At 48.1% G+C, this 27,827-nt stretch overlaps 1 protein-coding gene across 2 annotated transcripts in view; it reads left to right on the top strand.

Moving 5' to 3' along the window:
- TOPAZ1 (testis and ovary specific TOPAZ 1) overlaps positions 1-27,827 on the top strand; it is a 2,616,805-nt gene that overhangs the window by 391,014 nt on the left and 2,197,964 nt on the right. For both annotated transcript variants that reach the window (XM_069648829.1, XM_069648828.1), the window contains exon 3: positions 10,541-10,611. In XM_069648829.1, coding sequence (XP_069504930.1) covers positions 10,541-10,611 — 71 coding nt within the window. The remainder of the gene's footprint in view (positions 1-10,540; positions 10,612-27,827) is intronic.

Here is a 27,827-nt window from a genome sequence, read left to right as displayed (position 1 = left end):
ACTTTTGCAACCACTCCTTCGCCTCTGGAGTCTTCCCATCCCCCCTTAAGCACTCCCTTCTGCACCCTCTTCTTAAACCCTTTTACGACCCCTCCTGCCCGGCTAACTATCGCCCAATCTCCATCACTCCATTCCTGGGCAAGCTCCTGGAGAAACTGGCCATCTCCCAGCTTAACCTCCATGCTGAATCTGTTGGTAGTCTTCATGACCATCAATCTGCCTTCAGAGCTGCCAGAAGCACGGAAACTGCTCTCCTGAACATCCGTGAGGACCTGCTCTTGAACCCCGACTCCAACACTCCGTGTGCTCTCATTCTGCTCGATCTCTCTTCTGCCTTTGACACCGTCAACCATGCCATCCTGCTCAACCGTCTCCGTGATAACCTGGGTATCACTGGTCAGGCTCTGGCGTGGCTGACCTCTTTCCTTTCCAATCGACCCTCCCAGGTCCAACTGGGGTCCTTCCTTTCTGACATCTTTTTCTCAACCTGTGGTGTCCCCAGGGATCTAATCTCTCTCCCTGGCTGTTCAACCAGTATCTGGCACTCCTTGCCCACCGCATCGCTGCTCTCTGCCCCAACTTTCAGTGCTATGCGGACGATACACAGCTCATTTTCAGGCTACCCTCGGCCTCCTCCCCTCCTCCCCTTATCTCTGACTGTCTGTCTGCTATCCAGGAATGGTGTGCCGCCAATGACCTCTGCCTTAATGCCAGTAAGACTGAGATTCTACTCATCGGCACACCCACTCCCTCCTTCCCTGCAGCTCTCTGGCCAGCCTCTCTTGGCCCGCTTCGTGCTCCTACCTGCAAGGCAAAAAGCCTCGGGGTCATCTTTGACTCCACACTCTCCTTCTCTCCTCATATATCTGACGTCTCTAAGAAGTCACACTACCAGCTGCACCTCCTCAGAGGTATTCTTCCCTTCCTCTCCTTCCCCTTCCCCCAGAAGCTCACTGTCTCCCGAGCCCTGGTTCTCTCGAAGCTGGACTACTGTAACAGCCTCTATCTTAATCTGCCTGCCTCCACTCTCCGCCCTCTACAACACATCCAGAACAGGACTGCGAGACTTGTCCTTGGCCTCAAGCCCAGGGACCGTATCTCTCCAGGATTGAAATCTCTACACTGGCTCCCAGTGGCTGCGAGGATTAAGTTCAAAACCCTCTGCATTGTCCACAAGGCCTTCTGGGGCCTGGGGCCTAAATACCTTCAACTCTCTCTTCCTAAATATTTTCCTTCCCGAGCCCTTCACTCATCTGTCTCCAACTCCCTCAGGGTCAGCCGCTTCTCGAAGCAACAAGCTCGGGGTAGATCTCTCTCTGCGGCAGGGGCCTCCCTCTGGAACAGCCTTCCTGTCTCCCTGAAACTTGAGAACCATCTCCGGTTCCAGAAGCACCTCAAAACCTTTCTCTTTGCTTCTGCTTTCTCTCTCCCTCTCCCCTGCTAAATTCTTCACTGAAACTGCACTGAACCTGCACCTGGGCCACTCTCACCGACCTCGGTCTTTGGCCCAGCCACTCTCCACTTGCACTGCCTCCCTGGCAACCCCTGCACTTCGGGAATCTCTGTATCCCTACAGCCCCCCCTTCCCAGCACTTGTCTGCACTTACCTTGCACTTGCCACCAGCTGGCCCTATTTTTTTATTTTTTATTCTACTTACCCTGTACTGCACTCCTCCCCCCCCCTCCCCCCCTTGCACTTTTTCCCTTCCCCCTACCCCTGCACTTGCACGATGTAAATGACACCTGGCCTAGTAGGATCGTTGTCTGTCTTCCCCTTGTTCCCCCCTCCCTGCCTCGTCGCGCCTTGAAACACTTGTGTATATGCGCGTTACAAATGACATATATCATATCAGGTATCAAGGGATTTTATTAAACCTGATACAATTTAGATACGACTCAAATCATGATTTTAATCTGCACTAAATGGCAAAAATTTACATAGCAGGAAAAAACTTTAAGAACACATCTATGTAATAATAAAATTCATCCTATTCAATCGTACGTCCATTCGTCCACATGCATCCATCAACCATCCAATATATTCATACAAAACTCCAAGGGATACAAAATATATAAAATCTATAAAAACCATGACATATAATTCATCAATGAAATTGTATATAGAAAGAATGTGAAGTCATTATGCTTGGCCATAATAGGTGATAAAAATGGCTAGACTGTTGAGATGGGTCACAAGAGTCTTCAACCACGACCTCATCTCAGGTTTCGAGGGGAACCTGATTAAGGGGAAGCCGTTTTGGCAACTATGGCTGGAGGTGACTGTAGTGACGGATGCTTCCCTCACAGGATGGGGAGATCATGCCGTAGACTTGACAGCCAGCGGTCGTTGGTCTACGTCTGAGTCCAGACTCCACATCAACCCGTTAGACATGAGGGCCATCAAGCTGGCCCTGAAGGCTTTTCTGCCGTCTGTGCGGAGGAAGATTGACCTGATCATGACGGACAACACAGAGGCCATGCATTACCTCAACAAAAAAAGGGGGCGGCGGGGGGGGGGGGGGGAGGAGGGCTGTCACTCCCGTTGTGCAATGCAGCTCTGGTTCTGGGCAATCTAGCAGGAAATTTCGCTCTCAGCAGTTCATCTGGCCGGAGAGGAAAATGGGGCGGCAGACGCACTGAGCAGGCAGAGCACGATCTCTCACGAGTGGTAGTTGGCTCAGGACGTCCTTCTGGAGATCTTCGCCCTTTGGGGAACCCCGCAAGTGGATCTCTTTGCCACCAGTGCCAACCGGAAGTCCGAGAGATTCTGCTCAAGGGAATTTCCTCCGAGAGAAGCCTTAGGAGATGCATTTGTTGTGGACTGGTCATTACCACTGCTGTTGCATTTCCGCCAGTGTCCGTCATTCCTCAAGTGTTAAGGAGGTTACAGAGGTTTGGATCCCACAGGATCCTCATTGCTCCGGATTGGGCCATCAGTGCATGGTACCTGGACCTTCTAGAAATATCCATCTGCCCTCCACGCCGGCTTCCTTACCGAGAGGATATGCTCGCGAGGGACGGAGGAAGGGAAGGAAGATTTCAGGTTCTGCATCCAGAGATCAGGACTCTCAACCTTCACGCTTGGTATCTGAAAGGTTGAGGTACAAGGGTTGGGACCTCCCGGATGACGTGATGGAAGTGTTGCTTTCAGCCAGGAGGCCAGCAACAAAATCTCTCTACCGTTGGCACAAGTTTTGCGACTGGTGCAGAGGACAAAATGTTGATCCTTTCAGTGTTCTTTTCCAGTGGTTTTGTCTTTTTTGCTTTCTTTGGCGCACAGGGGCCTTCAAGTGGGTACCATTAAGGGTTACCTGGCGGCGCTGTTTATCTTCAAGCGCTCGTCTGAAGAATGTTCTTACTTTAAGATTCCTTTGATTTCCCAATTCCTTAAGGGACTCACTAATGTGTTCCCGCCGTTCCCTTTCCAGGTGCTGGTTTGGGATTTGAATTTGGTTTTGAAGTTTACTTATGGGTGCTCCGTTTGAAACCTTGCACTCTTGTCCTTTGAGATTATTGTCCTTCAAGACAGTGTTCTTGGTTGCGGTTACTTCCGCTTGCAGAGTGAGTGAATTGCATGCACTTTTAAGCTGCCCTTTATTGTGTTCCACAGGAACAGGGTTTACTGAGGGTACGTCCTTCCTTTCTACGTAAGGTAGTGTCTGAATTTCATTTGAGCCAGAAAGTGGTTCTTTCTTCTTTCTATCCTCCTCATCCTGGTCGGGAAGAGGAGCGAATCCATAGGTTGGACCCTAGGAGAGCTCTGAGCTTTTATATTTCTAGGATGTCCAGGTTCAGAGTGGACGATCAACTCTTTGTGGGGTATGCTGGTCACCGATTGGGCCATGCTGTAACAAAACCTGTCCAGGTGGATTATCCTCACCATTACTGAATGTTACCGTTTGGCATGCAAGGACCCTCCGGAAGGGTTACAAGCTCATTCCACTAGGGGCGTGGCTACTTCCACAGCCCTGTAGCGGGGAGTTCCTATAAAGAGTACTTGTGATGCAGCCACATGGGCTTCTATCCACACCTTTGTTAAACATTACTGCCTGGATACAATCCATGGTCAAGATATGGCCTTTGGTAAGATGGTTCTTTATTCCGCCATCTATCTGATTGGGTACTCTGAATTATTTTTCCTCCTGCATTTTCTGGTACTGCTTTGGGAGTCTGTCAAAGATATTGAATACGTTGAAGAACACAATCCATTCGAAGAACAAGTTACTTACCAACTGGTAACATTCTTTCGATTGGATGTTCCTCCAACGTATTCGTCATTGCCCTCCTAGCCTGCCCCTCTGAAGAATTTCCTATGCGATTGCAGCTTACGTTTCCGCAAGGATATGTGCAGTCAAGCAGTCATTGGATTTGTGCATGTCAGACGTTATGGAGGAAAACGCATAAACTGAGGCTGTGGGTGTCGTGCATCCTATTAATAACATCCGGTGATGTCGCCCTCGATGGATGCCTTCGAGGGACATCGACCCGCTGCCATCGACGCAGGCCGCCCTCTGCCAAAAAAGTTTCCGAAATACACCGCTGTGGACATTACATGTCAAAGATGTGGAATACATTGGAGGAACATCCAATCGAAAGAACGTTACCAGTTGGTAAGTAGCTTGTTCTTCTTTAAAGCCTACCATGTGCGGGCCATTTAAAAATTGTCTGCACTGTGGAGTACAGCATCAGTGCGGGAGAGGATGGTACACTCAAGGCGGAGGCTCGCCAGTAAGAGACATACAGAGAGGAACATCGGAACAGAAGAAGAGACACCGTAGATGTGCAGAAAAAGCCGTTGAGACCCAGAGAGCCCGGCAGAAGCACTTGGTTGTCAGTCTGCTTGTGGAAGCTATGTTAATCTGTCCAGAACGAGAGAGGAATCCAGCGTGTGACCGCGAGAGCTGCACAGAATGCTCGGGAGACCGCAGCTAACTCCAGGCTGGAAAGCGAACAAAGCAGCTGTTCCACAAATGCATGGGCAGAGCCTGAGATGCCAGGAGAGACCGCTGAGTGTACCCAAAGCGGCTAGAGACCACGGGGCATACCGAGAAGCACGCCGGCCCCCATTTGATAAATGAGACTGTTTATGATGAAAAGAGCATAAGAAGAATATTTGAATTCAGCCAAGACAAAGTATTATCGCAATACCCAATAAGAATGTTTGTAGGCGGGCAAGACACACTGTCAAGAAAAATCCCAATACAGGTGCATGAGATGCCAGCGTGGGGAAGAAGTTCAAGCAAGTACCATCTTAGGCCAATATACCAAGTACCTCATGGTATAGGTCATTTTCAAATAACCAAGAAACTGTATCAACTAAAGGGAAGTCCGGGCAGGCAAGTACACCAGGCAATTGAAGTTAGGTAAGGATTCCTGGAGCATATACCAGGGGATCTGAAAAGAACAAAGTGAAATCCTGGCAGGCGAATATGCCATGTGGATGAGATTGAATGAAGATTCCTGGCAGGGGAGTACACCAGGCGATCTACAGAGTTGAAGGAAGTCTTTCCGAAAGACTGCTGCAAAACTTGCGATTTAAACAAGAACTTGTTGGCTGTTTTTCCCAACCTATTCAAGAAACCAGGGGAAGAGTACCACCCCCTGGATGGGATCATTGAACATTTTTGTTGAAGTCATTATTGCATATTTGGTTTTAAACATTTTTTGCCAGCATCCAGAAAGACATTTCCTTGCACCCTTTGCTGTTTTTGTTTGTGTGAGGGTCAGGATAGGACGTTTTGGAGACAAGGACAGCTTTTCAGTTAACAGACTTCCTGGCATTGCTGATCCTTAGTTTTGAATTTTAGGTAGAGAAACTACTCTTAGAATAGGGCCTGTTAGGCAGTTTCCCAACCCACTTTTATTTTCATTCAATATCTTTACTAAATATGAATGCATTGTGTCCCACTCCAATTTATGACCCATCACACTGCATTCTTTCTAGTTTCAGTCAGGGCCGGCTCAGGCAGACTACAGGCATTGTGACACACAACCAAAACCAGACACCCACAACACATAATGTGATTTTACTCCTCTCTCCATTCATTCAAGTCCCAACCCCTTGGGTGTCCCACAAACAAAGCAGTCCCTGGGAAGGCTCCTACCAGTGTAGCGGGGGCAGCCTCGGAGCCATATATGATCCTTCCACCCAACATCCAATCAGGGGCAGGGAGACCGATCCAGGGCTTCTCAGTATTTAAAGAAACAGGAAGGGAAAGGCAGGGTCTGGGTGCCCCAAAATTGGTGACACCCAGAGCAACTGCAAAATCAGCATGTAGCTGCCACCGTTCTATGCCCTGCTCTACACACAGGTGCCCTGAAACGCACACAAGGGGTTGCAAGGGGTATCCATACCCCTGGGTGCCATTAGTGTATCCCATGGATCTTTGTTCACCAAGGATGATAAAGTGAAGAGCTGCACAGCCAGGCCTCCAAAAAGGATTCCTGTGCAGAAAACATACAGGGCCCGGTCCTTCCAAAAAAATTTCCAGCATCTCATTCAGTAGATTTATGGGCTTTAATGGGGCATTGTTTAAGTTTTGTACTTAGTAAAAACTGGAGGGCCTAGTACAATAGGGTGTAACATGTTGGCATGGCTGAAAACCAAGGCAGCAGCAGAAACCTGTGAGGGGAGTGCACACATGGAAACGAAAAGATTAAAAGACCAGTGTAGGTTACTGACCCTCGGTACTTTGGGTTGTTAGCATAAGAGTCTACAAAAACAGGGGCAGGGAAGGTATTGGCAGGGTTTGCAAATAGAGAAGAAGCAAAAAGGGGGAGGAGACATGTCAGATAATCGGGTCATAACTCAAGTGCTTTCCCTATAGAAATCCAGCTGAACAAGGACTGGCTTGGAATCTGAATGTTTTGTGTGCCATTTCCCAGTTATGTTTGTCCGACCACCAACTAATAGCTCGTAGCAGCGATCCAGTTGGCAGAGGTAGAGTAGGCTTTTCAGAATGCAACAGAAGAAAAAAACACCCCATGTATACTATGGGACAATGTGAGTGAGAAAATCGATCATCATATGCTCAATAGGTTCCTGGATAATACGGACTAGTTGGCCCTGCACCTGGATCTGTGCCAGGCTGCTATTGTGGTTACTGCTTTTTATAATAAATCCAAGGCCTGTCATCGAAAAGGACTCATGTAGGCGAATCTCCTTAGTCTCCTTTGTAAATATATGGAGATTGACGTGCTGGCCAAAAGCCTGGCTAGCAGACCGTTGGAATTAGTGTTCCCTGATCCACCCCGGATATTACCAAATGTTCAACTAGAATTATTCTAGACGCAGTCAGGCTATGGCCTTGTACTCCAAAAAACACTTACATTTGATAGTCTGCGATTATCATTGGGACATTTTGAATAGAATGGGCTTCACACTGTACGTGCTCTGAGTGAAATAATGGTTAACCGCTCTTTGGAATTCATGCCAGTTAGGGGGACACGACTGGGACGTCAGTTGGTAGTTTTTCTATTTGTGCTGGTAATGGAGCACTTGGCGGAGTGAGTCAGAGGGGACTGGCTGTTGTACAGTTTTTATTTGGCCTTGGAAAGGTGTGAACAGAATTGTACTGTCTTCAGAGGATCTTGGTGACCCTTCAATCTCTGGTGCAAAGATAATGGATAGCCAGAGAGCAACATAGGAATAACAGGGGCCTATTGATCGACTGACACAAGTCTATCATATTTATGGTTGAGTCGGGGGTAGGAGGTTGAGCGGTCCTGTATGGGGACCCTCTAAAGCCAGAAAAAAAGAATTTTAAATACCTAGAAATAACTGGCAAAAGGCATCTAAATTAATACCCTTGAACTTGGAACTGTTAAGTGATTTCCTGCAGGCATGGGACACTTGTCAAATGTACTGTATAAGCTGTGTGTTGTAAAATTCCCTTGCCTTTGCTGCAAGCTCCAGCATTTCCCCCTATCCTGTTATGCCTTTGATAGAATGCACGGACGACTATGTTCATTGCTGTTATATTTCAGTGCGGACCTAGCTTCGTGGAGCAACTGAGTGCTTTACAAATCATGGGGGTAAGTATCTGGTGAGGAAAGCACAAGGTATCTCAGAGCTAGCGGCGGGGATGGGCAGCAAATTGCCCACTCTCTAGTTGGGTGGGGGGTTGTGACCCCAGGCTTAGGGAAGAGCCATTCCTTGAAGATAAGGGTCTTAAGCTCCTTCCTGAAATGGAGAAACAAGGGAGCGAGTCTGGCACTGATGGGGATGAGGTTGCAGAGTGTGGAGGAGTAAGCCGAGAAGGCCGGTCTCCTGGGTCTTTACTTTTTGCACTGTCAGAGCTCACTCCTGCACATGTCTTTACTGCTAGTGGATCATAGTCCTCCGGAGATGCTGAGCTCTTCAGCGTGGTAGCTTGAGGACGCTACTGCAGGATTTTAAGTTGATATGTGCTTGCAGTGGTAGAAAGTGCAATTGAGGGTTCGGGTCAGGGTGATAGGGTGATTTGGTCGAATTTCTAGAGTACTTTGAGTCATGCTGCAGTATGTTGGACCCATCTCATGGATGCCAGCGTGGAGACATGACTTCCTTTAAGAAGGGCATTTCGACTATCCATGTGGGAGAGGACTAAGGCTTGGACAGCCAATCTGAAGTTGTTTGCTGGGATGAAGGGCTTGATTTTCCACATGAGGGAATTTTTGTACCGAACGGTGTGTGTCTTACTTTCTGTGCTGCTTGAAGCAAATGTCTGCCAATGTAGAACCATAAGGACTTTTCTCAGGCAGTCAGCTAGGATGTGAATCCCTGGATGTTCACAGCAGATATCCAGATCTGGATGTGATGGAGTACGATGTTTTTTCTTTGGGCAGAGGTAGGGATTTGTTTGTGTAAGGTTTGTGCCTTAGGTAAGCAATGGACATCCATTACTGGATCAATCTGATGCAGGCCCTGGGCCTGTGGGTGTCTTTGATGGAAGCTATCTTGAGGTACAGATGCGTGTCAGCTGCATATTGATGGATGTTGTGGAGCCCGAAGGATTGCAGAGCCACTCATGTAAACGTTGACGATCAGGGGGAAGAGAGATCCTTGTGGGACTAGACAGGTGATTGATAGAATTGATCTGAAGGAATCCATTTACATTAATTTGTGATGGTTAGCAAGGTAGGATTTGAACCAGCCAAGGGGCGTCCTCACTAATACCCATGCATCAAGTGCTGTGGTGCTGAGTGCAGAGGATTGCAGTTATATTTTTATGCAACTTGGTATGAAAAGGCCGGTTGGGCCTTCCTGACTCATGAATATTACTGGGCCACCCAGCTGTTGTTCATATTATGGTTGCAGTGTATGGGCAAAACGGGACTGAAAAATGTAATATAGTTGGTGTCCATGCCAATGTCAAAGGCATTCAAGGTAGTTGTCACGGAGTAGGTGTAGGTGTGAAAATAAAATAGATTATCCCAGCAAAATTACTCTAGGATTTCCCCTGTTTGATATGTAGCAACTATCTGAAATCTATATAATAAAGGGCTTTTGGGCAATGGCACAAGGAAGGGATGAGAGCACTGAAACATATTGTTTTAAGAGGCCACATCGAACCATACTGGAACTACAAACAACACTACTTTGTAGAAAGGAACACATTAAAAAAAACCTGCAACTGAGACGGGTCCTCCAATACAAAGTTAGTGACAATTTGCAGTCTCTGAATACGCAGTCCTAGATGTAAACATTATACAATTTGCTTACCAAATAAATGTGTCACTGATTAATTACTAGCGTGATTGCGACTCCCTTGCAGAAGTGAAACAGGCATTTGGGTGGTGAACCAAAGGGACTAGAGCATGAGGCCCAATGTTCAAGAAGGGTAGCCATAATTTCATACTCCAAACACCCCAAACATATTTCTGGGCACTGGCATTCATAATAGGCATGAGAGATTTGGCAGCGCTTTGTTGAGCTATGGGAAATAGCCTCAATGGGATAATGGCTTGTCAGAATGTATGTATGTCCTTTGAGAGAGAGCCTATGAAAGCAGGGGGCTCCCTCATACATTTGTGGAAAATGGGAAGCTCAAACTAAATCTATGGCCCGGGGCCAGTTTGGAGCAGAAGGATACAGTTTGGTTCAGCCCATGTGAATTTGCACACAAACAGCCCATTGTCGGGATTTATCAGTTACTGAAGACACTGTCATAAACCATCAACTGTTTCCTAAGAATACCTGTTGTGTTTAAAATGTTGAAAGGGATCAATGGCCGGGTGTCAAACCACCTGGCATTCTCATAAAGATTGGTTTTGTGACATTGCCCCTGTTACATTTTGAAATGTCATGAAAGTAAATATCTTTTAAAAAGCCAGCCAAACCCGCCCATTCTCGTGGCTTGATTTCAAGGTAAATTAAACTTGAAACTTATCTGACATAATAGATTTTGAAGATGATTTAAAACCAATTTACATTAAAAAAAAATGTGACCTTATAGCTTTTTGTTAACCCTATCACACTTCAATTACTTAAGATAGTTTTTACTTTCCCTATGTGCACATAATATACAAAAAGGTACTCAACAACTTCTTTGATTTGCAGCGCTGGTTCTCCAATTCGAGAATATGAAGAATCCTTGAACTATGATATAGAATGTTCATCCTTTGGTACAGGTAAGACTTAAACTACACTTGGGTTCATAGCATGTTTGTGAGGATGCAGGTTATAGCAATGAAGGGGCCTGCCAGGACAAAGTGTTTACAGTCTAGTTTGTTTATAGTGTGCTTTTAACATCAAACAGTACTCTTTTGTATACCTTTGGTATAGTTACGTTGGAACAGAACATAGTTCATTAATAAGTACGATGATTCTGAATGCAATTGGGACGAATGGTGATAACATGACCTTGTGCTCCAATAAATAATGACTTTTCCCAAACATGCCCCAAGGCAGTGTCACCCCTCTACTATCCTTGAATGATTGTAATGTTTCTCTGGTTCTCTTGAAGTGAGTTCAATAGGCCTAATAGGACTGTACTCTCAAATTGCTTATTGAAACTCTGCTGGCCCAGCTTTGCCAAAGAGGATGTTGAAGTGGTGTGATGGTGTACACTTTGACACTGTGGGAGCAGAGCACTGTGGAATTCTAGTTAAGATGGTTTGGCGTCAGACTGTAATGTTATTTGTTAAATCCGGCACTATGGAACTATGGATCAATATGGCTATTTTTGTCTTTCTGAAGCTGCCTTATTTTGTGTGTTATCATTGCAGTCTGGAGATGAATTGCAGTGAAATGCAGTGTGAAAGATTGTCACTGTTTTTTATATTTGACGTATTTATTTTTAACACTTTCAGAACAGACCAAACCATACAAAGGCGCAGGTGAAACATAAATACGGCACCAAAGAACTGTATGAAAACAGGCAAACCCTCTTAACAAACATGACCCTGCCCCCTCTTCTAAAATCCTATCACACCCATCATTTAAAAAGAAAGGTTTTAAGAGCTTGATGAAACATAGAGAGATTCGAGAGCTCTAATGTCTCTGGGGATGCTGTTCCATAATTTCGGGCAAAAAACAGCACCCTTCTGTCTCCCCTCGAGACAAACGTTGATGGGATAACCGAATAAATACATTTTGGATAACAGAAGTACTCTTACGCCTTTCTTCACCGGATTGGTTAACGCCTCCTTTGATCGTTGTTCACTTCCTGAAGCCATTAAGGTAGTTACTGTCACCCTGTAATAACTTTAATCATAAAGCATTTGAAACGAAATATGTCTCTCGGCAGTTGTAAATAACATCTACCTCTGTGATGGTCAATAGTCTTGTAATCGATGAAGGAGAGAATTACCTAAAAAAAAAAAACCCTCTTAAACCCAGCCAAAAGGCTAGGTAGAAGTGGAATCTCCAGGGAAAACCCCAATAGGGGGAAAAACCCTGTGAAGCGCTGCTGGGATGCGTGGGTTCCTGCAAGCAGCTGGTGAAGGCTCACGCTAGTTTTAATGTGGTCCGGATTCTTGTCGGGAAAGATTCTAATTCAAACAGAGTAGAAATGCAGGTAAGTAGGAATATAGTTTCCCAAGTCTAGTGAAATAGTAGAGGGTATAGAAAGGAGCTTACCCTGACAAGCCTATTCCCTACTAGGTCTTTGTATCTCTATCTGATGGTTAATGTTGGCAAAGCGCCTAATAGAATATATAAGGAGTAAGAATATGTCCAATTGTGTGAAAAGAGAAATGCAGTAAGAGATTGGGATCTTACCCACAAACAGTTGCCCCACGGATGAATAGCAAAGAGCAGATTACAGGTCTTATTCTCAAAGGAATAGAAGGCTGAAAAGGATCTCTAAGGCTGGTTCCTAATGTAGATTGTAAATAACAAGATTAGGCGTGAGGAAATCCCCGTGAGAATCACAAACTCTGTCTAGCTGGTGAAGAATGCCAGCAAAAAACCTCAGGCCTATCACCAATTCCAACTTTTGAACATTTCGGACAATGTCGCCACTAATCAACTACAGGCTCGCTTTCAGTCTTGCTCCGTTTTTCATTGCAAACCATCCTGCTTTAGATCTGACCATAGCACAGATATCACTCTGATAGATCTACGAACTAACATGCTTGAGATGGTGGACCAGGGAAAAACAGGTCTCCTGGTCCTCCTTGATCTAGCTGCAGCTTTTGATCTGCTGGATCACTACTGCTTCATCTCCACTCTATCTGATCTGGGGAACTGCGCCCCCCAACTACCAGTTGGATCAAATCTTTTCTCTCCGATAGACAATCTTCGGTATTTTGGGAAAAGGCCTGCTAGCTACCATTGCCTGCAGTGTTCCACAGGGGGCCTGCATCTCGCCCACCATTTTCAACCTATATGTCGGTCCCCTCTGCATCCTACTCTAGACCCAGACCCTTGGGATCTCTTTTACAAATTATGCAGATGACACCCAACTGATCCTGGAAATCAGTGGGGATCATCACATTGATTCATTGAATCTGAATACCATCTATGGGGTCATAGAGCGTTGGATGACCGAGAATTGGCTTAATCTGAATGGAGCCAAAGCCAAACTCGTGTTTCAGAATAAAGGACTGTTCCATTCCACTAGTGGGTAAAGTTAAGACCTTAATGGTATTCTTTGATTCCTCCCTCAGTGAGGAGTCTCAGACCAACTATGTATCTAGAATTGCCACCACTACCTGAAACTTCGGAGGAACATCAAGTCTTCTATTTCTGAAACTAATTGTGCTTCAATTGCTCGAGCTATAGTTCTCTCACGCCTCGACTACTGCAACACTTTACATGTGGGGGCTAGTAAAAAATGCATGAAAAAACTGCAGATTCTTCAGAATAACGCTGTGCACGTGGTTAAAGGTATACCTAGATGCAAGCGCATCTCATCTGTTAGACAATCACTACGCTGGCTTCCCATCTCTGCCCGGATCCTTTTCAAGATAGCTTCCTTGGTACACAAATGCCTGTATGGTAAGGCACCAGCATACCTTAGAACACGTATCTCATTGTATGAACCTACTTGTGCCCTCCGTTCTACCAATCTTGGACTAATTAAGACCACTAAGTACAAAAGGACCAGGGTCCTAGGAAGCTCCTTTCCGGTGCTGTCTGCGCAGGTTTGCAACTCACTGCCAAGTATCCTACGCCTGGACCAAAATGCCAGAACCTTTCGCCTAGCCTTAAAAACCAGATTGTTCAACAAACTTGAAAACTAGTCCTTTTTTAGGATTCTGGTTCCCTGCCAGTCCTTCTGGTCTTTTTCTACCTAGACCTCTGCTGAATTTGTCCAGTCATATATGTATGTATCTTCGTGTTTTTTGTGCGCTCGGATGCCTGTTGGTAAATGGGGGAAGGGCAGTCAACAGCTACTCGCCTTCTGATCACAGCTGCCTAACAGGCTGGTAATGACTGAGTTTATCCCTCAGATAATCTGGGACAAAAAGGGTTAAGCATTTGAAAATTGAACGTGCCACCTTGAACTTTGTTCTATCCTCTACAACCAGCCAGTGAAGTGATCGACGAGCTGGAGAAACATGAGCTAATCTGACTAATTGGCAGACCATTCTGACTCCTACAACGTGTCACTAACCTAGCCCTCGCGCCGAAGGTTATCTTGTCAAATGCACCACAGATTTTTTTACCCTAGAAACAAATGTAAGTGCAGCGCCGAAAAGATTAGGGGGAAAAAACTTTTTACTGCCTGAAGGAGATGGCTTAGTCCAAACACCATCTCAGTTCTAATTGGATTAAGCTGAAGCTGATTGTCTACCATCTACCTGCTGACATCAAGACACTGCCTTACCTTAAAAGTTCTATCAATATTCCCAATTTTAATGAACGTTTTAGTGTTGTCAGCGTAACAGTGACGCTTCACTCCATGACGTCTTATAATTTCCACCAGTGGTTGTAAATACAGATTAAAAAGTAGAGGTGATGGTGATGGCCCTTGTGGTACACCACAGCCCATTGCAAAAGGGTCTGAGAGAAGTCCCCCTAGTTTAGCCTGTTGATGGCGATCAACCATGAAAGATACAAACCACTTACTCGTATGATCAGAGACATTGCCAATAGACCTCAGACAATTCAGCAGGGTATGCCGATTGACCATATCAAAGGGCGCAGAGGGGTCCAGCATCACTAAAAGTGATTGCTTACCCTCATATCATCCGAGGCCCCCTAACGGGTAGTCTTGTACAAACAGCATCGCCTCCACTGTTCCAAATTTTGGACGGAACCCAGATTGAAAGGAGTCCAACAGGGACTCCCCTTCAACAAAATCCTGGAGACGGGCTTGGTCCAAATTTGATTTTAACAGCAGAGTAATTGCCTTCAGCTGCAGAGGCACTATTTGATTTGATTATTTATTTATAAAAGAGCCATAAATGGCGTAATCTTTTTAGCCATACACCTTGCTGCACAGGCGGGCATTGAATACAAAAGATTATTTGTAGGTATAAGAGCTGTTATTAATGTTTGAACATATTCGTCCGTCACTGCGTGGAAATGAAAAAGGGCGGTCGATCTCCCAGACTCTACCTGCTCAGGGTCGTCTACTACTGTCCCTGATTCAGAAGTGCACAAGGTTTCCGACCGGAGATTTGCTAAAATGGACTTCTGAATAGCATCAATTCTTTCCTTAAAAAAAGTGTTGAAGGCATTTGCCTTTGCTGATGACGGTTCCGTAGTTGAGACAAAACAGTTTGGCTGACGCAATTGACACTACCGAGAATAGCATCCTGGAGTGATTTCTTTGCTATATCCATTTCCTTATGTAAGAACGCTCGTTTGGCCTCAGACAGCTTGTTTATATTGTTTTAGGGCCACATTGACCCTACTTGCCTCATCTGATGTTCTGCACTCCCATCGACTTCCAGTCAGTCTAACTTGTTATCAAAGCGGAATTAATTTTTTTTGTAAACCAAGGTTTTTATGCTTTTATTTTTGAAAGTTTGAGGGGTGTGTTTTAGAATCTATCTCCTCCAAGATCTTCATACCAGAAAAGTAGTCCTCCCTTTGTAAGGAGACTTCAATGTTGCCTAATGCACTCTGATCCTCCCCTCCTGGAATAGCCTCCAGATCCTTGAGTTTACGGACTAATGACAAAGGGCTTTTTCTAGAATCCTGTTTGCTCTCCATTGGTAGATTCAGTGAGAATAGTTGGGCAAAGTGGTTAGACCACAAGATGGAGATTTTACCTATATAAGTAGCACCATTGCCTCACGACAATAGCAGGCAGGTATGATAGTATCAAAGTGTTACATTGCTTCTCCAGCATGGGGTCTGGCATGGATTCACATGCTCATGAATATTCCCCGTCGTCAGGCCGGGAATCCTTGGTATAGAAAAAATCAGTATCAGTTTCGTTTCTGATCTGTCTTTCTTAGTAGTAACCAATTACTGGTCTCTGGGTCATACTGCCCCCAGCCAATGACTGCCCTCTCCCTAAGCCCCGCCCCTGGCAACCATCCTCAGATTTTTACCGCACGTTCAAGTGTTGGGAGTCCTCGTACTGTAGCTCTCGAGCTTTTGCTGCGTTTTCATGCTTTTTTCAGGAGATTTTCTCATTTTTCGGTTAAATAGAGCCTCAAGCTCCACCGTGTCTACATCCGATCAACGGGGATCCGTTTCGGAGTTTCTACGCCCCTCAAGGGTGAAGATTTCGTCGAGTTAATCTTTTGGAGGATTCCAGAAGTTCTGAGGCCTACCCCGGTCATGGCCCAGGAGAAAGGAAGCTCGATGCCCGGGAAGCTGTTCAGGACCTGCCCTGGATGCCAGCTTCAGAACGTTTTCAAGGAGGATGAGCATTTGTTATGCCTCTGTCTCCATGAGGACAAGACGTACAAGGAGAAGGACTGTGCATTTTGTGGGAACATGTCGGAGCGGACCATGAAGGATCGCCACCTCCGACTCGCCAACTGGCTGGAAGGTAAGAGCCCGCCAGGCGAGAAGAACAAGAAGAAGTCCGAGGGGTTTTCTAAGTCCTGTGAGGGTGCCCCGGCGACGGGGGACCAACAAAAGGCTAAGCACCGCGAGTCCGCTGGCACCGGGAGCGCCGAACGGTCGGGCTCCGTGGCTGCCAGGCAGGGCGCACCCTCCCCGGCGCCATCATCCACGAGCCAATGCTCTGGCTCGGGTAAGAGGAAGTCCGAGAACCCGGCGAAGCTTCTGGAGAAGCCCCAGTCGATCTCGAAGTTTCCGGCAGAGGGGGAGCGAGGCTCGGACCCTTCCCCCAAGGTGAAGGCCCCAGGCGTACAGAAGGTGACGTTGGCCTTGATTCACCCTGCTAAAACCTCGATTGAGGATGTCGCCGCGGACCTGGCTCAGCCTGTGGAGGCTACACCAGTGGAGGCGCCCTCATGAGCCAGAGTCTCCCTGCCACCGCGGAGGGGGGAGTCTTTCAGGCCCATCGAGAAGACCCCCACGAAGTCCTCGTTGGAAAGGGTGGGGGAGGGGCTGGTGGCCATCGTGGATACGGACACAACCTCTGAAGAGGAGCTCATCCAAGTCGTGGAAGAGGCCCAGCCCATCGGGAGGGATCCCGACGAGAGCGACGGTGTTGCAGACGAGGCTCCTTAAGAGCCCTCTCTCCCATCGTTTCCAGCGCCGCAGGACACCTCGGCGGCCATTTTGTCAGCCATTCAGTCCTTATGCTCGGAGATGAGGACTAGGTTGCCCCTTCCCCCGATGGAGGTACCTGAGCCAGACCCGACGGGGGAACCGAAGCCAGGACCTTCGGAGAGTCCACCGCTTAAGAGGAGGACGATGCATCCTAGGCCACCTCTCCCGCCTCGGCGGCCTTCTCTGCCTTCCCCCGGTCTACTACCCACGGGGATGATACAGGCACAGACACGACTACGACAGGTACGGATGACGACGGAGGCAACGACGGGACATGTCCCCCGTCGACCCCTGCCTGGGCGTCCCCGCCCGACGAGATTGGATCCTTCCATGCCATGATTTCCAGGGCATCCAAGCTCTTCCAGCTCTGCCCCGAAGAAAAGAAAAAGGAAGGGTTCCTTTACCAACGGCGCGAGGCTAAAAGGAAGACGGTCCTCGCCGTACCGCTTCTTGATGACATCTGGGATGAGGGGCTCGCCCTCCTCAAGAACCCCGCCACGGCGCCTGCAAAGAGGGACCGGTACGAGAAGAAGTACCGGGTCCCCGAGCTGCCCCATTGTGCCTTAGGGCGCAACCTACCCCGGATTTGGTCGCGGCGGCCAAGAAGAAAGCGGGAGGGGCATCGGCCTCGACTTCAACCTCCCCGCCGGACGCCAAGAGGGCAGAGGCCCTGGAAATCTTACAGGAAGGTGAGATTGCTTCGGACCACGCCATTACGGTGGCTACGGACGTCACCGACACCGGTTTCCGTCAGTTGGGCAACAGCGTTTGCCTGAGACGACGAGGATGGCTCAAGGCGACGGATTTCCGCCAGGACGTACAGACCAAGGTTTTGGACATGCCCTTCGATGGGAACAACCTGTTTGGCAAGGCGGTTGATGAGTCCCTTCAGGTGATCAAGACGGACACGGAGACGGCCCGTGCACTGGGTGTGCTCCAATAGCGACGGCCGTCCTTTCGGAGCTCCGGAGGCAGACTGGGTGCCTCCAAGGGAGCCGGCAGTAGCTCCTCTACGTACCGTCAAGCGGCAAGATCTTCGTCGCAGGAGGCCTACAGGGGACGCGGCAAGTCAGGTGGATCCCGCCGTCGTCGCCAAGGTGGTCAAGGAGGCAAGGCGGCCTCGAAGCAGGATTGAACCGACCGTCGGGTCGGGCCCCTGCCGAAGCACCCCGGTGGGAGGCCGGCTGATGAAGTTCGTCCGTGTGTGGGAGTCCATCTCCACCGACCGTTTGGTGCTGGACGCCCTGGCCCTGGGGCACGCCTTCGAGTTCCAGAAGAAGTGCCCCCGCTTTCCTCCCGTGGCCAGGAAGGAAAATCACGTCCCTCAACTGCTGTTGGAAGTAAGGGCGATGCTCAGAAAAGGTGCCATCGAGCTTGTTCCAAAGAGGCTTCGGGGCTCCGGAGTTTACTCAAGGTACTTCCTCGTAAAGAAGACAGGAGGATGGCGTCCCATCCTGGACCTGCGACGACTGAACAGGTACATCAAGGCACAGAAGTTCCAGATGGTCACCCTCCAGCACGTGCTGGGACAGCTGGAGGAGGGCGATTTCCTGTCGTCGTTGGACTTGGAGGATGCGTACTTTCACATCCCGATTCTAAAGAGACATCGAATGTTACTCAGATTCGTGGTCCAAGGGCGGCACTACCAGTTTAAGGCCCTCCCGTTCGGATTAAAATCGGTGCCCAGGGTGTTCACCAAGTGCCTAGCACCGGTGGCGGCGCGGCTGCGCCTACAGGGGATCCACGTCTAGCGCTACCTGGACGATTGGCTCATACGGGCAAGGACAAGGGAGCTCGCCGTAGAACATACTGCAAAGACCGTCCAGCTGCTCACGGACCTGGGATTTTCCATCAACTTTACAAAATACCACCTGGTCCCGTCGCAAGTCGCCCTGTTTCTGGGAGCACAGCTCGACACAGTGGCGCGACTGGCCTCTCCGTTGGAGGAAAGGATCAGGACCATCCTGGGAAAGGTGCAACGTCTGCTGGCCAATGACGTGGCCAGAGTGCGGTCTATCAAGTCCCTCCTCGGAATGATGTCCTCCTGTATTTATCTCGTGCGCCACTGCAGACTTCGGATGCGGCCCTTGCAAGAATTCCTCGACGCCCACTGGATCCAGTCGACGGGCAGCTTCGAGGACAGGATCCCGCTCGACGAAGCATTCCGTCAGGCGATACGATGGTGGGGTTCCTGCTCTCATCTGACGGCGGGAACAGGTTTCCTAGCCCCGGCCCACCAGGTGACGGTGACGACGGATGCCTCCATGGAAGGTTGGGGAGCGCACACCGGGGATCTCCACATGAGAAGCCTTTGGCTCCCGGAGGAGAAGACGCTCCACATCAACATCTTGGAGCTCTGCGCAGTGTTCCGGGCCCTTAGGTCTTTCCTCCCTTCCCTCAAGGGCAAGGTGGTGAGGATCTTCACCGACAACACCACCATGATGTTTTACATTCAGAAGCAGGGCGGAACCAGATCCCCTGCCCTATCCAAGGCAGCCCAGGATCTGTGGCATTGTGCCGTCGCCCAAGGGATGTTTCTGGTACCCTTTCATCTGGCAGGGATAAAAAACACCATCGCCGACTCACTCAGCAGAGAGCTGCGCTCGTGCCACGAGTGGGAACTGCGCCAGGATCAAGTGGATAGACTCTTCCGACGATGGGGCGAACCCCAGATTGATCTCTTCGTGACGGCGGCGAACTCCAAGTGCCGAAGGTTCGCCAGCAGGTTTCCCCAGCCGAGCAGCATGGGCGATGCTTTCTCGTTCCCCTGGGATGGCCTATTCCTTTATGCATTCCCGCCGTTGCTACTCCGGCTCGTCAACCAGCTCAAGGGGTCCCGGTGCAGGATGATCCTCGTCGCACCGGCGTGGCAGAGACAGATATGGTTCCCGAACCTTCTGGACTTGTCAGCGTCCACACCAGTCAAGCTGCCGACGGACGCGGATCTTCTCTCCAGAGAAGGGAGCGCCATTCTTCATCACGAACCAGGGTCGCTGAACTTGCAGGCCTGGCTCATGCAGCACTAGAGTTTGGAAGATACGACATCCCGACCGACTGCAGGGAGGTTCTTGCAAAGGCCAGGGCATCCTCAACTCTCAAGTGCTACGGACATAAATGGAAGAGGTTCTCTGTCTGGTGCCGTGCACAGAAGATTAACCCTCTGCGGATTACGGCCCCTCAAGTATTGCCATACCTACTGTCCTTGGCCAAGGCTGGCCTATCTCGCGCTTCCATCAAGGTGCATCTGACTGCCGTCTCACGTTACACCAGAACTACAGGACGGGCGTCCTTGTGGTCTCATCGGCTGCTGAAGGAATTTATGAAAGGACTGTTCCGATCGTTCCCGCCGGTGAAGGCCCCTGCCCCGGCGTGGGAACTCAACGTGGTGCTGGCTAGGCTCATGGGGGGGGGCCCCATTTGAGCCTATGCATTCAGTGCCGTTGAAGTTTCTGTCGTGGAAGACAGCATTCCTCGTGGCCATCACCTCTGCACGACGAGTGGGAGAGATCCAGGCCCTATCTTGCAAGCCTCCATACTAGACTTTTCACGACACGAGGGTGGTGCTGAGGACACACCCCTCCTTCATGCCCAAGATGCCGTCGGACTTCCACCTCAACGAGCCCTTGGTGTTGCCAGTTTTCTTCCCGTCGCCTTCGTCGCCGGCTGAGAGGACTCTGCACTCACTAGATGTAGCGAGAGCGCTGAAGTTCTACGTGGACCGCACGAAGAGTTTTCGGCGACATCACAGCTGTTTGTGAACTTTGGACCTGTGAACCAAGGGAAGGCTCTCTCGAAGACTTCCATTTCCAGATGGCTCTCCGGCTGCATCATGCACTGTCACCGGTTGGCAAACCGGCCGTTGCCAGGCCGTCCAAGAGCACATTCGACCAGGGCGATCGCTGCTACCACGGCGTTCCTGTCTGGTGTGCCCCTGCTCGACATCTGCAGGGCTGCTATGTGGAGGTCGACGCACACCTTCACGAGATTCTACTGTGTCGACCGGGATTCCAGGGAGGAGTCCAGAGTCGGCCAAGCAGTGCTGCGCAACCTGTTTGCCTAAGGTGAGCCTGGTGAGGAGGTAAGAGTTGCTTAATGTTGAGTTGTTGTATTGCTTGATATTGAGCCTTTTGCCACCTCTCGTGGTTGTGCATGTGTATACTGCTATGTATTCTTATATTCATGAGCATGTGAATCCATGCCAGACCCCATGCTGGAGAAGGAACAAGTTACTTACCTGTAACTGTTGTTCTCCAGCATGGGTCTGGCATGGATTCACATGCAAACCCTCCCGCCTACTCCTCTGCGGCTCTTCACTTGGTCATACTGCCACTTTATGTGCTACCAAATCTGAAGATGGCTGCCAGGGGCGGGGCTTAGGGAGAGGGCAGTCATTGGCTGGGGGCAGTATGACCCAGAGACCAGTGATTGGTTACTACTAAGAAAGACAGATCAGAAACGAAACTGATACTGATTTTTTTTCTATACCGAGGATTCCCGGCCTAACGACAGGGAATATCCATGAGCATGTGAATCCATGCTGGAGAACAACAGTTACAGGTAAGTAACTTGTTCCTTAATTTCTACTCTGAAGGCAGTCTAAATGCACAGCTGGGGCTACAGAGAATAGTGCTGTAACCAATGCAGAGCTCTGGAGAGAGCTGGATCTCTGTGCTTGGTGCAAGAGAAATTCATCCACTGATCACCAGACATGGTTACACTTGGACAACTTTATTGTCATGGGTTCCTCATAGAGTACATATGAACCAATGCTTATTGTCATCATTTATGATAAACATTAGGGGTTATCAAAATCTTCCACACAGTTTTATCACTAAAGTAACACATATTTACACTTTACACTAAATAGAAGTTAATTAAGAATATTCTCACACCTTATGTACGTATATATTTTCTCTTGCAGATCTTTTATGAGTCGTAAAAACAGTATAGTGAAACAATATACACTTCCCAATATGAACAATAAAGAAGATTGCCAGCATAGTACTTTACTATTGACTTTTAACATGTTAGCTAGCTAACTACAATCAATGAGCAATGTTTGTGTGTTACGCTCACCTGGACCCCACAGGGGTGTCGATCGGACCCGGACAGCTGCGGTCTCCTTCAACGTGATGCGTAGTGCAGAGATGACTGTCTGGACTGGCCCGGCTAGTCTTGTCTGCTGGACCCGAAAAAGTATTTTCCTGCAAGTGGAGACAGGGATTAACCAACTGTGGGTTTTAGTGATGGCCTCCCAACTGTTCTCGCTCTCCCCCATTAATCACCTCCGATATCCCCTTAGTAACCTCACCTTATGTTCGTAAAAGATGAGCTCTCCATCCTGCGTGTCTTACAGGGGCGCGTAGATACCAGTTACTTCACTGGTTTGAAGGCGTTGGGAGAGTTCCGGTAAGTATTGACTCTGAAGTCCCTGGCGGGATTGGTAAGTATCAAGTTCAAAGAGTTCAATGTGCCCGATGTTCACTCTTGTCCCCTTCCTTCCTTAAGTTGCAACTGAGTTCGTGAGAAGAAGGTCTCGTAGCTGCTGCTGGCGTTCAGGTAAGAGTCTGTGTTACCCAACGCTGTCCGGTAACTATTGCATGCGTTAACGTGTTTTTCTCCCTCTTTACAGATGCGGCATATGAAAATGTGGAGAGTTATGGAATAATACCGCCGGTGGTAAGTCTATGGTGGTAAGAGGTTGTATTTGTTGATTCCCTTGGCTCACCTTGTTTTTTCTTGTGTCCCCTAGGTGCCGGATTACGGCAAAGAAATGATGGAGACGGTGCCGGATCGAAAGATGCTGTGAGAAGCGGTGAGTATGGCGCCGTGCTGGAGCTGGCAAAGCGACGCATGCAGGACTGATGTACTTTCCAGGTCCGGAGATGAAATGGTTCCGGAACTTTGGTAAGGAATTTTAAATAAGTATGTTTTCTAACCTTGTCCTTTTCTTCTTCTTTATTCTAGGAGCTCCGGATTCGAGGCGGGCATGGCAGAAGACTGGATGCTGGCTGCAGGCACGCGGGCGTGGCAGAAGACTGGATGCTGGCTGCAGGCACGCGGGCGTGTCAGAAGACTGGATGCTGGCTGCAGGCACGGTGAGCGTCACGCTGCCGGATGCAGAATAACGCGAAGCATGTGCTGCTGTTCGGGTGTGGTTTAAATAGCCTCCAAAGTAGTTCCAGATAAGTAGTTCCCTAGAGCCACGCCGGAGTAAAAAGTAGTCCCTGTAACAAAATAGTCCCATCCAGGCCTCCTGTAGGCTTGGACTCTTTTGCAGCATGGTCTGCATCAGGTAAGTAAAGTCTATGAGCCTGGCGCCTATGGCGCCAGGACTGATTTCTATGATGAGCCTGGCGCCTAAGGCACCAGGACTGAGCCCAGACAGTCTCTAGCCGGGGCTGCTGAGGTTTAAACAAATGTCTGGATGCCTGCTCCCGGAGCTGAGGTTCTTGGTCCTGATGCCCGGGGGTAGGCATCATGACATTGTGGCCATTGTAGCAAATTAAATCATATAATCATACTTGCAATCATGGTGCCAACAGGATAGGTAAACCATGAAACTGGTGAGGTTATACATACGAGTGCATGAATGAGCCATTAAATCAGGGTTGCCCAACACAAGACCTTGAAGGGCCAGAAACCTGACATATGTTCAGGATATCCCTTGTTAAAGGCTATGAGAAAAAATGTGCATGCATTTAGAATCATTGTATAAAATTGTATCTCATCAATACTATTGAGGGGTATTGAAAAATCCGACAAACCCTTATTAGAAGAAAATGGTTAAAACCTCAGTCGAAAGTTTAAGGCTTCTAGGAGCAGTTAGCTAAGAACATCCAAAAAGCAATCTAAAGCCATAGGGCGCTTGATCCATGGCTAGCAATGGCCACAAGACCACCAGGATCCCATTTAGAAGTGGGGGAGGAGGGGCTGCTTATTAGTTAAGCGCCCCCCCCGAGGCCCCAAAGCATGGGGCCACATATATGGAGACCCCTTGTCACCCTCCCTGGGGGGCAGATTTCTCACTCCAGGGAATACATGAGGTGGCCCCCATCCAATGGGGGCTGGTGGGGGAGGAAGAGAGCCAGCAGGAAAGTGTGGGAAGGCCCCTCAAACGATGAGGCCTGCAGGTTAGGGCCCCCCTGGGGCAGATGGGAGCCCATCTTCCCCTAGGGAATGGGGCAAAGAAAATAAAAATAAAGTCATGGCTGGTGTTGGGGGGAGTGCTCACCCCTCCCCTCCCCACTGGATCGCCAGGGAATTTTTTTTATGGAAAGGGGTTGTCCCCCCACCCAACCCAAAATGGGCTTGGGGTCATGTTATGCAATCCTTCCTGGAGGCAGTTATCTGCTCTTAGGAAGGTGTGTGTAACCCCAAGGAGGACTGCATGAGAACCGCCCCTCTTATCTGCCCCAGATAGGGCTGAATGATATGCCCCCCCCCTGCATTTGGTGTGGGGGGGAGAGGATCAAACCCATTACATTACAAAATTCACTGGCGGTGTAGGGTGCCCCTAAAGTGCAACCTGCCATTTTCAATTTTTTTCTTTGTTTACCAAACTTCCCTTGGCACAGATTGGCACACCAATGTGCCCATCTGCCCCCAGGGTGCCCAAACCCTACATCCCCACCATTGGGGGGCCAGTCCAATGTTTTGGGGTTGGCTTCTCTCCCCACCCCAAATGGAGTGTGGGGGGGGGGCACCTCATGCATCCCTCCCTGCGGGCAGATATCTGCCAGGTATGTGGGCAAATAAAAGCAATCGAAAGCCATGGTTAAAGCTAAATTGGGTAAAGCATTTTTAACCCTCTTCTCCCCCACCGCTCCCCACTTTCCCTGCAAAGATTCCACTCATCTGTCATCTATATTTTCATAGATCCACTTATACTGGCCAACATATTATGAGGGGCAACAGAAGCTGTTTTCAGGCAGCGTGCCAAAGCTCATACCATGATCAACTCCCCTGCACTGGGACGGTTGAAACGCTTACCTAGCAAAATGCCTCTTTATGGTGCAACATGGACAATAACACTATATGTTGGCAAGGTGGATATTAATGGCTTATTTCAGCCACCAATATATTTAAAGTCAAGAAATATAATTTGGAAACATTGGCAAAGTTGTAAACCCATGTGCAGTTTACGAACTTTGGGTGAACGCCTCTGAAAGCTGTTTCTTCTTGCCAAGTCGTTCACCTCTGTAATTTAGTTTTGCTTCCAAAGTTTATTGAAGCAAGCATTAAAAATCAGAATTTTGACAAATTGGCAAAGTTCCAATGCTGAGCCTTCAGACTGGAACTGCAGTACTGGCCCCTGCAATACGTTAGTTGTTTGATCTCTTAACCCAGGCAGTCAAGTCTTGTGGAATCAACTGAGACCTCCACACTCTGCCCCAACCTGGTTTATTCACTGATTTTCTTCTTCTGCTTGCTTCTAGTATCTGCTCCTGCTGTCTTGTGCAGCTGGGTATGTTATGTTGAGTTATACTGTGCACCTCTGCTATTTTCATGGTCTCCATTTGCTCACATGGCTAAGTAAGGGAAAAAAGGTTGGGTTGGTTAGTGAGGGAGAGACAGATAGGATAGATGTTTGCTCATCTGTTGATGCATATCGAACCAGGAGAAACTGGTTTCTGCGTGTGAGGTTTCTAGGTGTGCTTTGTACACTGGACTTGTGTCCGGAAGGGCAGTGTCCAGTGTGAGTTGTTTGTCGGAGGTTATTGGGTTTGTAGTTTGGTTAGTGGGTTCTATGTTATTTTGCTGCGGGATCTTTCGTCACGGGACTTTTCATCGCCGTTTTTTTATCGAAAAAAAATAATCTTTTTTTTTTTGGGGGGGTGGGGGCTTACCCTGCCAAACCCCCACTTTATTTTTTTAAAATTATTCCAATTCACCCACAAATATTTATTTAATGTTTTTTTCGGTAAAAAAAGGCGACGAAAAGTCTCGCGACGAAAAATCCCACGGCAAAAGAACTGTATACCGGTTAGTGAGTTTTGTGCAGTTTGCATGTTTTTGGTTGGTCGATTAACTAGCCCTCTGGGCGTATGTTGTCGGTGTGGGGTGTGTGGAACAGAGAAGTGGTTAGTGGGTTTTGGGTGATCTCTGGGTATTTGTAGCCGTTATTGTTTTTCATTCTGTATTTATCCCTTGCTTTTCTTGTTTCCCAGTTGGGGTTTGTAGCAGCAGGCTTTGTATGGGGTTAGGTGGTCCACTTGTGAGGGTGGTTGTTGTATAAGCCAGTTCCTTAGTAATTTCCAAAATGTTAGGTGGTCTTACATGGCTCTTATTCCCTTCAGGGTAGTTCCATAGATTGGCTATCTTTTCTCGTAGTTTCTTGTTTCTGTTTGCAAGTCGGTGCTAGATCTTAAGTCTCTTCTCAGTTGGTATTGGGAGATTTCTGCTAGGATGAATTTGGTTCTGTGTAATGATTTATGGGCAATAAAATGGAGCATTGAAGTAGATTTGTTTCTTTACTGGAAGCCAGCAAAGACTTCTTAGGGCTGGTGTGGTCTCTTCTATTTAGTCTCAGGAGTAGTCGTGCTCCAGTATTTTGGATGCGTTCTAGTTTTTTGGTGAGGCGTTCATGCATGCCTCGCTAGAGACTGTTTGCGTAGTCTATCCTAGCTAATATCAGGGAGATGAATGTGAGGGTTCTATGCGAAATTGAGGTAGGGGAAGATCCTTCTTATTAATCACACGAGGTAGAAACATTTATTGCTATTGTGTTGACTTGAGGTTCCAAGTTGAGACTGTTGGCCACGAGGATTACTGCATTTTTGTTATCACTGTTGACATCTCTGGTCATGTAATGTACCCATTCTCAGGGGGCAGGTGAAGGATGTCTGTGTTGGACTGTCTTCTTGTAGGGAGATAATTCTTTGTTTTGGTTGGGTTTAGTTTGAGGTTGTTTGTCAGGGTCGTTGTTGTTGGTTAGCTTGATGATTTGCGTAGTTGTAAGCTGTCAGTCCATGGGTTGAATGAACTTTATTGGGGGGTGGGATGGGCATATGAAGGTTGAAGAGGTCGGGGGAAGGCTTGTTCCGTGTGGTACACCGCAGGTGATTTTTTCGTTGGATGTAAATTGTAGAATGTGGGTCCTTTCAGTTATTCGGTGAGGAAGGATTTCAGCCATTGTAGTGCAGAGCTTTGAATTCCAGATTCCTCCAGTCTATTAGAATTGTGTGTTTGATCGTACCGAAGGCCACTGATATGTCCAGTACTATGAGGTCCGATTTGGTGGTGGTGTCCAAGTTCATTTTTAGGTCCATGCTGGTTGATAAAAGCATGAACCCTCTACTACAAGCAGATATAAACCACTCTTGTTTCCTTGCTAGCCAATCATAACAACTTGGTGTCATTCATTGTATGTTTTCCTTTATTCAACTGCTCTTGCTGTTTCCTTCATTTCCCATTGAGAATATTAATTATCAAAAATGTATATATCTCGAACAGGCCATCTTGGAAATGCCAAGACCAAGGCTGTCCCATTTACCGCTCCTTCCAGGACATCTGAAAACTGTGTTGGCCATTCAGTTCTGTTCCTCATTCAATAACCTGGATTCTGCTAAATGTTTTCACAACCTTCAGATTAGGACGTGACCCCCTCTGATTATAGTTCCAGCCAATTTGCATCTACTTTTTATGACAGACATTCCATGACTGTGTGTTTTTTCAATGTCGTTTGTTTTCAGATTCATGATCACTTGGGTATGTTAAAATGAGAATGATGTCCATGTTGTGATTTACAGAGACG

This window comes from Ambystoma mexicanum, chromosome 2q (genome assembly GCF_040938575.1).
Source record: "Ambystoma mexicanum isolate Mex_15411 chromosome 2q, UKY_AmexF1_1, whole genome shotgun sequence".
NCBI classification, from domain to species: Eukaryota; Metazoa; Chordata; class Amphibia; order Caudata; family Ambystomatidae; genus Ambystoma; species Ambystoma mexicanum.
Note: the sequence above shows the minus strand (reverse complement) of the source record. Positions and strands in the feature narration are given on the sequence as shown.